Source organism: Diceros bicornis, chromosome 22, assembly GCF_020826845.1.
Source record: "Diceros bicornis minor isolate mBicDic1 chromosome 22, mDicBic1.mat.cur, whole genome shotgun sequence".
Taxonomy (NCBI): Eukaryota; Metazoa; Chordata; class Mammalia; order Perissodactyla; family Rhinocerotidae; genus Diceros; species Diceros bicornis.
In genome coordinates, this window is record NC_080761.1 from 29606896 (window position 1) to 29621668 (window position 14773).

The 14773-nt window shown below is 36.9% G+C and overlaps 1 protein-coding gene across 2 annotated transcripts in view; it reads left to right on the forward strand.

Annotated features, from left to right (window-relative positions):
• RIC1 (RIC1 homolog, RAB6A GEF complex partner 1) overlaps positions 1-14773 on the forward strand; it is a 155070-nt gene that overhangs the window by 50257 nt on the left and 90040 nt on the right. For both annotated transcript variants that reach the window (XM_058565761.1, XM_058565762.1), the window contains exon 2: positions 4642-4749. In XM_058565761.1, the coding sequence (XP_058421744.1) occupies positions 4642-4749 (108 nt within the window). The remainder of the gene's footprint in view (positions 1-4641; positions 4750-14773) is intronic.

Genomic DNA, 14773 nt, shown 5'->3' on the forward strand with positions numbered 1-14773 from the left:
TGTCCTGTAAGTTTCTTAAGCTTTCTTCACTTCTTAATTTTTTTCTTTTTGCTTTTGTGATTGATTTCCAATGATCTTAGAGTTTGCTGATTCTTTCTTCTGTTTGATCTACTCTTGTGTTGTACGCCTCTAGTGAATTTTTCATTTCAGTTATTCTTTAGCTCCATGATTTCTGTTTGGTACTTTTTTATATTTTCTATGTCTTTGTTGAAATTCTCATTTTGTTCATGTTCTCCAGACCTCAGTGAGCATTTTTATGATGACTATTTTGAATTATTTATCTGGTAAATCATATATCTTTGTTTCATTAGGGTCTGTTTTCGAGGATTTGTCTTGTTTCTTTTGGAACATATATTTGCTTGTTTCTTTATCTTACTTGACTCTCTGTGATGGTGTCTGTGCATTAGACAAAACAGCCACCTCTCCCAGTCTTCATGGACTGGCCTCATATAGTAGAAGACTCCCACCAGTCAACCTGGCCAGAGATTCTGGCAGCCTCTCAGACCTTCATGCTAGTCCAACGTGCTTTTTTTTGTTCTTTGTTGCCCCCAGGCATCTAGGGTATGCTGCATCCCTTCAATGCACTGGAACAAGTGAGATTGAAGCTGGTCCTCAGTCAGCGTCCAGAAAAGCTGGATCATTGGATGCTCCATCCAGCTCTTTCTCTCCTTAGGAAGAAACGGGGAGCTGGGTTCTTTCATCTGCTTGCCCTGTGCTGAGCCAGGGGAGGGGCTATGGCAACTGCCAGCCCAAACCTCTCTGTTCTCACTACCTCCCTGTTGGCTAGATTATACCAGGTCTCGTCAGTGCCCCATGAAAGGAAGGCAGAACCCTCCCTTTGGACAGCCCCTGGAAAATTTGGGGCATTGGAGTTGTGGACTCTTTCCCTCCCCAGGGAGAAACTGGGGGTGGGGGTTTTTGTTTTTGTTCCCCTGCTCTGTGCTGAGCCGGGGGAAAGGGCTATGGCAACTACCTGCCCAAACTTCTGTGTCTGTTCTCACTAGCTCCCTGGCAGCTAGATTTTTCCAGATCCCATCAGCACTCTGAGACAGGCAAGACAGAAACCATTCTTTGGGTAGCCCCCATAGAAGTTGGGTTATTGGGCATGTGGACCAACTCTTTCTTTCCCCAGGGAGAAGCTAGGATCTGGAATTTTTCCTCTACTCACTCTGTGCTGAGCCGTGGGGAGGAGCTACGGTGACTGACAATCCAAGCCACTGTCTCTGTTCTCTCCCAGGTAGCTAGGTTATGCCAGTTCCAACAGTGCTCCAAGATTGGCAAGACAGAAGCTAGTCCTCTGGGGAGCCCCTGTGAAAGTGTTGGGGCACTGGACATGCAGACCACCTCTTTTCCTCCTCAAGGATTAGCTGGGAGCTGGATGGTTTCATCCTGATTGTATGGCACTGTGTTGGAGGTAGAAATTCTGGTAAGAGTGTCGCGAATCTCCCTACCAGCTTTGTTGAGTCTAATCTCACATTCATCCAGCATTCAGGTGCCTTTCAATTAGTTCCTGGATTTCTCACAAAAGGGAATTTTTCTGTGAATTGTTGTTGAATCCGTGTGTTTGTAAGGGGAGGGAGAGTCCAGGGCTTCCTATTCTGCCATCTTACTGACGTCACTCCTCCCAAGGTACTTATTTTTAACTTTTAATTGCTATTTGAAGTACAAACAACTAAAGTTTAGCAGTTTAAATGTGTCTGGAGCATTGTTAGCTTCTTAGAAATTTTTGTATTTTACTTTTAGAGATTAAAAAAAGCTTTAAGGGGGTGACCTACATAACTTTGGAAAACCGTGTTTTAACTGGTTATGCTGAGGCTAAAGTAAAAGAAGCTATCCATAAAAACTTTGTTCTAGTTGGTAAACTTGTTTGTTATAGGGATATAGCTAGCAGTTCCAAACTATTATATGCATATAGTAGGTTTGAACAAAGAACTAAGTTATTTGTATGAAATGATAGCCAGGTTTCTCACTGTCAGAAAAAAGTTACAAGTAAGTAAGGGAGAAGACTAGAATGAACCACAATTTACTTGATCATAGTCATATATGTTTCTGTATATATAAATATGTGCATATGCACATATAGACCTTCCTCGACTTACGATGGGATTACGTCCTGATAAACCAATCGTAAATTGAAAATGCATTGAATAAGGAATGGAACAAGATTAAGAGTTTCCAAAGATTTTTTTAAAGCAGTAGAAACCTTTGTGCACACAAACACAGTGTCATTTCACAAGATGATTTAAGTGTGTGTATTTAAAAAGGGGAAAAAGGGGCTGGCCCTGTGGTGTAGCTGTTAAGTACGTGCTCCGCTGCTGGCAGCCTGGGTTCGGATCCCAGGCTCTTACCCGAGGCACTGCTTGTCAGGCCATGCTGTGGAGGCGTTCCATATAAAGTGGAGGAAGATAAGGACAGATGTTAGCCCAGGCCAGTCTTCCTCAGCAAAAAGAGGAGGATTGGCATGGATGTTACCTCACGGCTGATCTTCCTCCCAAAAAATAAAAAAAAATAAAGAGGAGAAAAAAGGAAATAAAGAAAAAAACACTAAAACAGTCCTTTACAATGTAGACGCATTCATCCTTCAGTAAATCTTTGAAGTAAGATGACTCTCAAAGCTGACCTCATGTCAGAGTTGTACAATTTAACAGTAGATTCAACTCCCATACTGGAACCCACCATTGTAAAGTCAAAAAATCAAGCAATTGTAAATCAGGGACAGTCTGTATAGAAAGAAATATATAGAAATATGTGTATCCATGAGTTACTGTAGGTACATATATCTCCTACTGTGTTTGCTGAGAGGACCTAGAAGCAACAACACCCCACTGGCAACAAGCCATCTTGTTTCCAGATCTTGTTTTGTAAATACTGTTCTCTAATAAAAAGAAACAGGAGACCTTGGAAAAAGGCTGATTCTAGGGCAAGAGCAGGCAAAGTACAAGTTGACCCTGTGGAGCTTCTTGTCCCAGAAAGTGGATATCCAGTTGCTCCAGCACCATTTCTTGAAAAGACTCTGTTCTCCATTATGTTGCCTTTGCTCCTTTGTCAAAAGTCAGTTTGCTATATTTATGTGGGGCTGTTTCTGGGCCCTTTATTCTGTTCCACTGATCTGTTTTCTATTCTTTTGCCAATACCACACTGTCTTCATTAGCGTATCTATATAGTAAGACTTGAAGTTGGGTAGTGTCAGTCTTCTGACCTAGTTGTTGCTCTCCAATATTGAGTTGGCCATTCTGGGTCTTTTGTCTCTCTATATAAACTTTAGAATCAATTTGTCGATATCTATAAAATAATTTGGTGTGATTTGATTGGGCTTGTGTTGAATCTGTAAATCAAGTTGGGAAGAACTGACGTCTTGACAGTAGTGAGTCTTCCTATCCCATGAACTTGGAATATCTCTGTTTATTTATTTATTTATTTTTATTTCGTTCATCAGGATTTTGTAGTTTTTCTTGTATAGATCTTGTACATATTTTGTTACATTTATACCTAAATATTTCTTTTTTTGTTGTTAATGCAAATGGTACTGTGTTTTTAATTTTAGATTCCACTTGTTTATTGTTAGTATCTAGGAAAGCAATTGACTTTTATATGTTAACATTATATCCTGCAAGCTTGCTATAATCACTTATTATTTCCACAAGTTTTTTTTGTTGATTCTTTTGAATTTCTTATATAGGCATTCATGTCATCTGTGAACAAAGACAGTTGTATTTCTTTTTTCCCAATCTGTATGTCTTTTATTTCCTTTTCTTGTCTTAACTGCATTAGCTAGGATTTTCAGTCTGATTTTGAAAATGAGTGGTGAGAAGGGGATGTTCTTACCTTGTTCCTGATCTTAGCAAGAAGGCTTCTAGTTTCTTAGCAGTGAGTATAATGTTAGCTGTAAGTTTTTTGTAGATGTTCTTTGTCAGGTTGAGGAAGTTCCCCTCTATTCCTAGTTTGCTGAGAGTTTTTATCATGAATGGGTGTTGGATTTTGTGAAATTCTTGTTCTGCATCTGTTGATATAATCATATGATTTTTCTTCTTTAGCCTGTTGATGTGATGGATTACATTAATTTATTTTCGAATGTTGATCTGGCCTTGCATACCTGGAATAAATCCCACTTGGTTGTAGTGTATAAGTCTTTTTATACATTGTTGGATTCAATTTGCCAATATTTTGTTGAGAATTTTTGCACCTATGTTCATGAGAGATATTGGTCTGTTTTGTCTTCTCGTAATGTCTTTGGCTTGTTTTAGTAGTAGGGTGATGCTGGCCTCATAGAAAGGGTTAGGAAGTAGTCTCCCTGCTTCCATCTTCTGCAAGAGATTGTAGAGAATTTGTATAATTTCTCCTTTAAATGTTCAGTAGAATTCAACAGTGAACATATCTGAGCCTGGTTCTTTCTGTTTTTGAAGGTTGTTAATTAGCAATTCAATTTCTTTAGTGGATATAGTCCTAGTCAGTTTTTCTTTTTGGTTCTTTTTAGTTGATTTGGTTGGAGTATTTACAGCTGATGATTTAATATTAGGTTATGTTATCTTTTATTGCACTTTTAGAATTATTGCAATACACAGAGTACTCCATAAGTTATCTCAAATTTTGTTTTTATATATTTTTATGAGATATTAATAAAATACAACTGTTTCCTTCCAGCCTAGTGTGTTAATCGTAACCTACAAGGAATCTGCAAAATCATCTTCTCAGTTTGGATCCTACAAGCAAGCTGAATGGAGGCCAGATAGCACCATGATAGCTGTGTCAGTAAGTAGATTTTTCAACTTTAATGGTGTTCTCTTATGAAATTGTTACATTGCATTTAAACTTGATTCTCTTAAACGTCTTGCTTTCAATCTTTCACACTCATTAGCATTTATTTTCTATGATAGGAATTCCTGTACCAATTCTTCAGGTTACTCCTGCTATATCTTTCTTGATTTTTCTACATCCTGCCATCCCTAAATGTAGTGCCTATATTCTTTTCCAGTTATTCTTCTCACTTTCCTGTTTTGTCCTTGAAGTCTAATCCAAATTTTTAAACCTTTCATCTATATTCATGTAGTACTCCCAAATTTATATTTTGTCTTGCCCATCATTCCAAAGGACGTCTCACAAAAATGATAAACTTTGTGTTTACGTTATACTAAATTCTTATATCCATTTGGGTCTGTTTCTGCATTTCTCCTCTGTTCCATTAATGTGCTTAGCTCTGGTTAATTTTACCTTTTCAATTTATATTTTGTCACTGTCGTCTCTTGGGCTGTCATCGTCACCTAATTTGAATTAGCAGTAATGTATATAGTTAACATTTGTTGGGAACCTCCTGTGTAAGTACTGTTATAACGAGGTTATGTGGATCATCTCGTTTAATCTTTAAATCAACACTTTGAAGTTGATACTATTATTTATCCTTCATAGTAGATGAGTTTTTGAGGATCTGAGAAATTAAGTTTTATCTAAAATTACACAGATAGTGTATATTGGAGAGAGGGGATTTAAACTTGGGTACTCAGATTCCATTTACTGCACTCCTAACCACTACACTAATTTATCTCTCTGCTTTCAGTCCTTTTCTAGTCCATGTTGTATATTGCTGAGTGGATTAATCATCTGAAAATGCTCCACATGGTCAAAAATATGGTCAAGAAGTGAGTAGTTCTTCACTTCCTGAAGCAGGGATCTGCAGACCAGCTGCGTACCAAACCCACCCTGCTGCATATTTGTGTATGGACTGTGAACTAAAAATAGTTTTACATATTTAAATGACTGAAAAAAATCAAAGAGAAATAATATTTTTGACACTTAAAAATTATATGAGGGCCAACCCTGTGGCCAAGTGGTTCAAGTTCCGCGTGCTCTGCTTTGGCAGCCCAGGTTCACAGGTTTGGATGCTGGGCGTGGACCTACTCCACTCATCAGCCATGCTGTGGAGACATCTGACATATAAAGTGGAGGAAGATTGACACAGATGTTAGCTCAGGGCGAATCTTGCTCTGCAAAAAAAAAAAATGTAAATATATATATATATATATATATATATATATATATTATATATATGAAATTTAAGTTTCATTATCCATAAATAACGTTTTCTTGGAGTGTGAAACGCCAATTTATTTACATATTGTCTATGGCTGTTTTCAGGCTACAACAGCTGAGTTTGAGTAGTCCTGACCACAGCCATATGTGACGTTTCATCTCTTCACTCTCCTGCTCAGTGCATTATAAATTATAGTAAAGCATATGTAAATTCAGTGTTTCAAGTGCTGTGTATATTGCCATACCGTGACATTTTATATTATTTTTATTACTTGTACATACTTATCATGTCAAAAGGAGAGAAAGATAGACTTTGAATATCATGTTTTTAAAGCACATGGGAGAGTGGATTCTTTTATTATTGAATTAGATGGCAAAGTATTGTGTTTATTATGCAGTGACATTATAGTGATGCCAAAAGAATACAATATAAATTGACATTACCCAACTATGTACTCATAGTATTCCCAACTCACTGAAATTAATAATCAGAAAAATTAGAAAATTTAAAATGGAATACCTCATCACACCAGAATTTCTTCACAAAAATAAAAAATGAAAATGAGGGTACAACCAAAGTAAGTTTGCTTGGTTCTTGATGAATTGACAAATGTTACAATATTGCTCAGCTGTTTATTTGAACAGTCAATGCAGAGTGTGAAATGACTGAGGATTACTCTTTATAAATAGCATATGTAGAACAACTTTAGGTAAAAGGATTTTCAAAGAATCTGAGAAAACACTAACTCAGTACAACCTGAAGTAGAATCCACTAAGGTGTATTTTAACTGATAGTGGTGAAAATACATGTGGAACAGCAAAAGATTTAGTTGGATAAATTTACAAAGCTAGTACACATGTAAGCGTTTAAAGCCTATGGTTATTTTAAGTTTTTGTCGGAAATAGAAGCTAAGTATCGTGACTTACCCAACCCCACAGCTGTTTGATGGCTTAGCAGTCTGTGGTAAAGGTTTATTGTGAATTTTTTGAGCTCAGGGCTGAGATTGAAATTTTTTGAACTTGAAGAACCACCCTCAACCACTTACCAGACACTGAATGACTTTGGAAAATAGCTTTTGCTGCAGACTTGGTAATGTTTCCTAATGGATTCAGTCTAAAACTACAAAGCAAAACAATGCTTATATGTGAAATTTGTATATGGTAAAGCCATTTCGATGGCAGCTAATGTTGTTTTATCACAACTAATGTTAGGTCACTTTTTATACTTCCACCGCTGTCAAAAGTTAAGACAAGAAGATCTCTGTTTCCAGCAAAAATTAGCAGTAGATATATTTTCTGAGCTCAAACCACAGTTTCAATAGCATTTTTTGGACCTTGAGGCAATTGCAAAGGAGATATCCATATTTCAAAATCTAAATTTAATTGTACCAATGAGGAACGCTTCTACCTAATCCTCAACTGGAAATGATGACAGTGTAATGAGACTGCCCCTCTTAGGGCTAGCCAATTCCTAGAGATAGTCAAGGACTCCCCTGCTAATGTGCCTTTCATAAGGAAATCAACCAGTCCAAAGCGTGTACCGCCAAATACCTCCTTTATGGAGCTCTTACACTCCGGGCCACTATTCCCCTGCCTTAATTACCCCAGGGCCAGGTACCAGATAACTAGGGATAGTCCTTACACCCCAGTAAAGAGGAAACTGTGTGTTAGCGTTATTTTTAGAGCAGAAAGAATTTCACATTAATTTATTAACTTTTTGCATTGTACTAAATGTTAAGAAAATAATTTAGAAGAAATTATTTCTGTCCTCAAGTTGGGGAGATAAAATGTACATAAGAGAAGATAACAAAACCATTTACTATTTTTGGCTATTGAAAATCCAATTTTCATTTTATCTAGTTACCTCTTACAGTAGTTTTCTAGAACTTTCTGGAGATGTCATGATGAATATAATTTTAGCTATTGTAGTCTGGCTTGTATTAAAATATGCTTGAGTAAATACTGACCTGATAAGTGGTTTAAGTTAATTCATCTCTATTTGTATAATTTAAAACATGAAATAAAGTTTTAACTTATATGTATTTTAATGCATATCTTCCTCGACTTGCGATGGGGTTACATCCCAATAAACCCATTGTTAGTTGAAAATATCATTATGTCAAAAATGCATTTATTACACCCCATCTTAGTGAACATCATAGCTTAGCCTAGCCTATCTTAAACATGCTCAGAACACTTACGTTAGCCTACAATTGGGCAAAATCATCTAAAGCAAAGCCTATTTTATAATAGTGTTGAATGTCTCGTGTAATTTATTGAATACTGTGCTGAAAGTGAAAAACAGAATGGTTGTATGGGTACCGAATGGTCATAAGTGTATCAGTTGTTTACCCTCATGATCGCGTGGCTGACTAGGAGCTGGGGCTCACTGCTGCTGCCCAGCATCACGAGGGAATATCATACCACATATTCTAGCCCAGGAAAAGATCAAAATTCAAAATTCCAAATACGGTTTCTACTGAACATGTATCCCTTTTGCGCCATCATCAAGTCAAAAAATCTTAAGTCAAACCATCATAAGTCGGGGACCGTCTGTATACATATAGGATCATAAGTAGACTTCAGGAAAATAAACTTTATTTTTTAGAGCAGTTTTAGGTTTACAGCAAAATTGAGGAGAAGGTATAGAGATTTTACTTACACTCCCTGCCCCAACACATGCATAGCTTGCCCCATTATCAACATCCCCCACCAGAGTAGTACATTTGTTATAATTGATGAACCTGCATACACACATCATTATCACCCAGAGTCCATAGTTTACATTACAGTGCACTCTTGGTGTTGTACATTCTGTGGGTTTGGACAAATTTACAATGACATGTAGCCACCATTATATAATATATACAGAGTAGTTTCGTTGCCCCCCAAAACCTCTGTGCTCCGCCTGTTCGTCCCTTCCTTTCCCATAACCCTTGGCAACCACTGATCTTTTTTATTGTCTTCATAGTTTTACGTTTTCCACAATGTCATATAATTGGAATCATACAGTATGTAGCCTTTTCACATTGGCTTCTTTCACTTACTAATAAGCGTTTAAGATTCCTCCATGTCTTTTCATGGCTTAATGGCTCATTTTTTTTTTAGCACTGAATAATAATCCATTGTCTGGATATACTACAGTTTATTTATCCATTCACCTACTGAAGGACATCCTGGTTGTTTTCACGTTTTGGCTTAGGAGTAAAGCTGCTATAAAGGTCCGTGTGCAGGTTTTTGTGTGGACCTAAGTTTTCATTTCCTTTGGGTAAATACCAAGAAGTGTGATTGCTGGATCACATGGTAAGACTATGTTTAGTTTTGTAAGAAACTGCCCAACTGTCTTCCAAAGTGGCTGTATCATTTTGTATTCCCACCAGCAGTGATTGACAGTTCCTGTTGCTCTACATCTTCGTCAGCATTTGGTGTCGTCAGTGTTTTGGATTTTGGCCATTCCAGTAGGTGTATAGTGGTATCTCAATGTTTTAATTTGCGTTTTCCTGATGACATATGATGTGAAGCATCTTTTTGTATGCTTATTTGCCATCTGTGTATCTTTGGTGAGGTTTCTGTTAAAGTCTTTGGCTCATTATTTAATTAGGTTGTTTGTTTTCTTGTTGAATTTTAAGAGTTCTTTGTTTATTTTGGATAACAGTCCTTTATCAGATATGTCTTGTATCAATATCTTCTCCCACTCTGTGGCTTGTCTTTTCATTCTTTTGACAGATTTTTCACAGAGCAGAAGTTTTTAAATTTTAATGAAATCTAAACTTACCAGTTTCTTCTTTCGTGGATCGTGCCTTTGGTATTGTATCCAAAAGTCATCGCCAAACCAAGGTCATCTAGATATTCTGTTATATCTTCTGGGAGTTTTATAGTTTTGAGAATTAGATTTTTTGAAAGTGTTAATTTTTAAGTTATAAAGGTGATAAATGTTTGAAGAAAACCTGAGAAACACAGAGAAATAAGAAAAAATCACCAATAATTCCACTGCTCACAGATAATATTTTTATTTGTGTTCTTATATCTTTCTTACCATGGATATTTGCAGATACTCTTATACTTAATAGCAGACAGATTTTGAAAGACTATTGAAGTCTATTTGTTTTTAAATCCTAAGTGATATTGCTATAAGTGACTGTTAATGTCACTTGTTCATGGAGAGCAGATTTGATAAATCTGTGAGTTTCATAAGTAGAGGATTATCTAAAACGTAATTTTTTTCTTTGTAGAAAACTATCATGGTGTTATAGTTTGCCTTTTTGACATATTATATCATCAACATTGTCTCACTTCAACATTCTTCTGTAACTTGATTTTGAATGTCTGCATAGGATTCTAACTTACAGAAGAGTGGATTTTTAAATTGATAAATAGATACAGGAATTTTCATACAAAATTGAGATCTTAATTTATATATTATTCTACAATTTGATTTTTTTTGACTTAGTATATTATGAATATCCTTCCAGATTAATAATACTTCTAACTTACTAATTTTAGTATTAGTATAATATTCCATAGTATGGAAGTTTCTTATTTTACTTTGCTATTCTTTTCTTGATGGGCCTTTGGCAACTACAGACAGTGCTGCAGTAAAACATTATTATACATATATCCTTTTGTATTAATGCATTTGTTTCTTTAGGGCACTTTCCCCTCGGTAGAATTGCTGAGTCAAAGTGTATATGCATATTCTTTTTAATAAATATTGCCAAATTATTTTTCAGTGAAATTGTATCAGTTCCCAGAATTACTCCTTAGAGTATTTAAGATTGCCATTTCCCTACTTTTATGCCTGATTAGATTGATGAAAATGGTCTTGTCATTTTAATTTTTGTTTGTTTAATTTCTGTTGCTAGTGAGGTTCATCATCTTTTCATGTTTATTGGCCCTTTGCTTTTCTTCTTCTGCAAATTGCCCGATTTGTCCATTTTTCAAACCTAGAATATTAGTTCCATGTCAGTTTGCTTGTCTTCTTCACTGTAGCTCCAATGCCAAGAACATTTTCTGTGCATAGTAGGCATTCGCATATTAAATGAAATAGATAATATCTGAACATACCATTTTTAACCGTGGTAAAGGATATTCTAAGTATAGGATTCTTAGATTGAGATTCTGTTTCTTCCAGCCATGAGATATTGTTCTAATGTCCTCTGGTTTCTGGTGTTACTGGTAAGAAGTCTGGTGCTAATCTGATGCTCTTTCCTTTGCAGGCAACCTTTACTTTTTCTCTGAATGATTTTTCTCTTTCTGATTGAAATTGAATTATTTCTGCTTATTATCTCTAGATATTATATTTTTTCATTAAACTGTCTCCCTCTGCCTCCTTCTCCCTCCTACCCCCCAAATTAAACCTGATTCTGAGCCCTTTCAGTCTGAAGACTTGTGTTTCTGCAGATAGGGAATTTTTCTTCTATTTTCTAAATAATAGAACAGAACAAGACTTGTCCTGTATTTTTCCTTGTTTTCTTTCTATTACTCATTATTTGCAAACATCCTGAATTTGTCCTCCAAGTCTCTCATCTTTCAATAATGATTTTATCTCTGTATATTCTGTATCATGAGATTGTTTCCATTTGACCTTTTGGAATAAAAGGTTCAGCTCCCATAAAGAAGTATTCTTTATCAGTTCATCTGGCGAATTTTTCTATTAGGAAATATTTAGCTCTGAAAAGTCCTATTTGTATTCTAATAGTATCTCCTGAAAGTCCTTAATATTTTTTCCTTAATTTACTTGCTTCTGTCTCATTTACGTGGCACATTAGTAGGATCAGTGTATTTTAGCTGTTTAGTTTGGTCTTCCATCATAAAGTTACTGAAAGCTTCCATATAAGTGGTATTTTTCTTTGTTGTATTCTGTTAGCCATCCATAGAGGTCAGACTTTCGTGTGGGTCTCTCTGGCAATGCAGATCAGCAGGTGTTGGCTAAAATGGCAGTTTGCAGAGGGAGACAAGTTCACAAACTCTTGTCCTCTATTGAGGCTTAGGATGAGTCTCCTGTACTCTCAGGCAGTTTCTCTGAGTGGAAAGAGTGTAAGCTGAAGGCTTCTGCAGACCATGTGGTCTGGGAGCAGTTTATTTCACCAGTGCAACCTCTCCTCTAAGCCTGCTGAAGTCAGCAGGGTTATGTGGACAGCCCTATCAATGTCCATTTCTGGGAGCAGTCACATTCAGCCCTTTTCTGAGGGGAACCACAAGGTTCTGCTTTTTAAGCTTACTTAGGGAACTGTGAAATCCCCGGTCTTAATCCAGAGCCTTAAGGAGTGGCAAAGCAAAGCTTTCCTTCTCTCTGGTCCCTCAGTACCTCTTCCCTCTCAAGAGAACTCAAGAGATCTTAATGACTCTGAAAAATCCTCCAGGCTCATCCAGTACACATTTTGGTAATTGTTCTACTCTAAGAGGAGGAGAAGGTTAGAAATCTGGGCTCAGTCTTTCCATCTTACCTGAATCCAGAAGCTAACTTAAAATAAACCATTTCTACTTGTTTTATTTGCCTCTGCCTGCAAAAGAGATTTTTTATTTTCATTTTTTATATTATAATATACATTATACAGATGTAGAACCATTAGTTATACGGTAGTAGTTTAGAAGGGTCGTTGATATTTTTATATTATCTGTTCAGTAAGTCCGTCACTCTTTGCAAACCACCATTTGTACTAAAACATAATCTATCAAGGTACATTTAAAAATAATGTTAAGGAATTGTATATTATCATGGAATGGGTATTAGATAAGTGAACTTCCTAGGTAATTAAAGTTTAATTGGATTCTGAAGCTTTGCTAATTCTGATGGTCCTTTTCCTCAAATGTATCGTACACTTTCTTAGCCTCCTACATGAAATATATTAATTATGAATTAACTATTTACTTGTAGATTCAGATTTATTATTATGGTAGCAAATTTTAGGGGTGTTTGCTATGTGCTGGGCACTACTTGTAGGTGGTTTATGTGTATTAAAATTAATTTATTCTTCATAACAATCCTCTAAAGGTAGGTAATTGTATTGTTCCCTTCATACAGTTGAGTAAACTAAGGTAGAAAGGTTAAGTAATCTGCCCAAGATTACATAGATACTGTGTACTTATTTATGATCATATTGCTGATAATGGAATTCTAACTCATGATGCCTGGTTCTAGAGTTCCAAAGTCTTAATAATTCTGCCTTACTGCCTTTCAATATTAGCATGGTTGCTTAATCCTGCTAGCTGTTATGGAATGAAGCAGAATCTAGGAGATACTTTGAAACTTGCTTTTACAAAAAGTCATTAACAGAATGTACAGTGAAGGATATACAGTTGTATGACCTGTAGAGCAGTACAGCATAACTCTCTTTCTGCATATTATTAAGTCAAAGCCAATACAGCCATCCCCATGTAATTTTCTTACTGCCTGACCTTCCCCACCCCACATCCTCATTGTGTGCTCTGACATGTCAGTTATATCCAAAATTCTATTTCTGTGTCACCAACAGAACCACAGTCACCTCCTTATCAACTTGTACCTTAAAAAGAAATCTCACTGACACTTTTTTGATGGAGTAGGAGGAAGAAAATCCTTTACCATTTTAAGAATTAGTCCATAGTGTTTGGGAGTGTTTTCTCTGAATATCAGAGGTAGAATATCATTTCTGTAGACATGATACCAGGCCATAATTATCCCTAAAGTTTTCCTCAATTTAGACAATTAATCGATATCCAGGCACAAGGAGCATTAAAATGAATTTTAAGTACTGTCTCATTTCTAGGGCTCTGTGTAACAAATAGTAGCATCAGTGTATTTAGGCATATGTGTAAGTATTTTTATTGCAACTTTGCTTACTATAGGAAAAAACCCTGGAGTCCTGTGATTCTGCATTGCCATCTGGTCACCAATATGTTGCTAAGTCCTGCCTCTAGTTTGCTGCTGTTCTCTTCTCTTTATTCTCATCGCCATTACCTTAGTACAGGCCTTGTGAGGAAGACTGGCTCTGAGCTAGCATCCATTGTCAATCCTCCTCTTTTCGCTGAGGAAGATTGGCCTGGAGGTAACGTCTGTGCTCATCTTACTCTGTTTTGTATGTGGAATGCTGCCCATCATGGCCTGATGAGCGGTATGTAGGTCCGCACCCAGGGTCCGAACCTGCGAACCCCAGGCCGCCAAAGCAGAGAGCGCAGGGGCTGGGCCAGTGGCATAGCGGTTAAGTGCACGTGCTCTGCTGCGGCGGCCTGGGGTTCACCAGTTCAGATCCCGGACACACACCGATGCACCGCGTGTCAAGCCGCTGCTGTGGCGGCGTCCCATGTAGAGTAGAGGAAGATGGACACAGATGTTAGCCCAGGGCCAATCTTACTCGGCAAAAAGAGGAAGATTGGCATCAGATGTTAGCTCAGGGCTGATCTTTCTCACAAAAAAAAAAAAAAGCAGAGCGTGCAAACTTAACCACTACACCACCAGGCCGGCCCCAGTACAGACCTTTTTATGTCTTGTCTAGATTGCCCAGAACTCAAAACTTTCAGCTATTTTATTTTCTTCACTTGAAGTGCATCTAAATTATGCATAGCTATTTCCAAATCACGGCTCTTGTATTCTTATTTCAAACGTTTCAGTGGCTTCCCATTGCATACAAAATGTGTTCCAAACTGTTTAGCCTAGTATTTAGGGCCTCTTCTTATCTGGCCCCAACCTGCCATACCAACTCTCTTTTCCACTGCTACTCTTAATATTCCCTTTCACACCCAGCTAAATGGAAGTATAATCTGTTTTGCC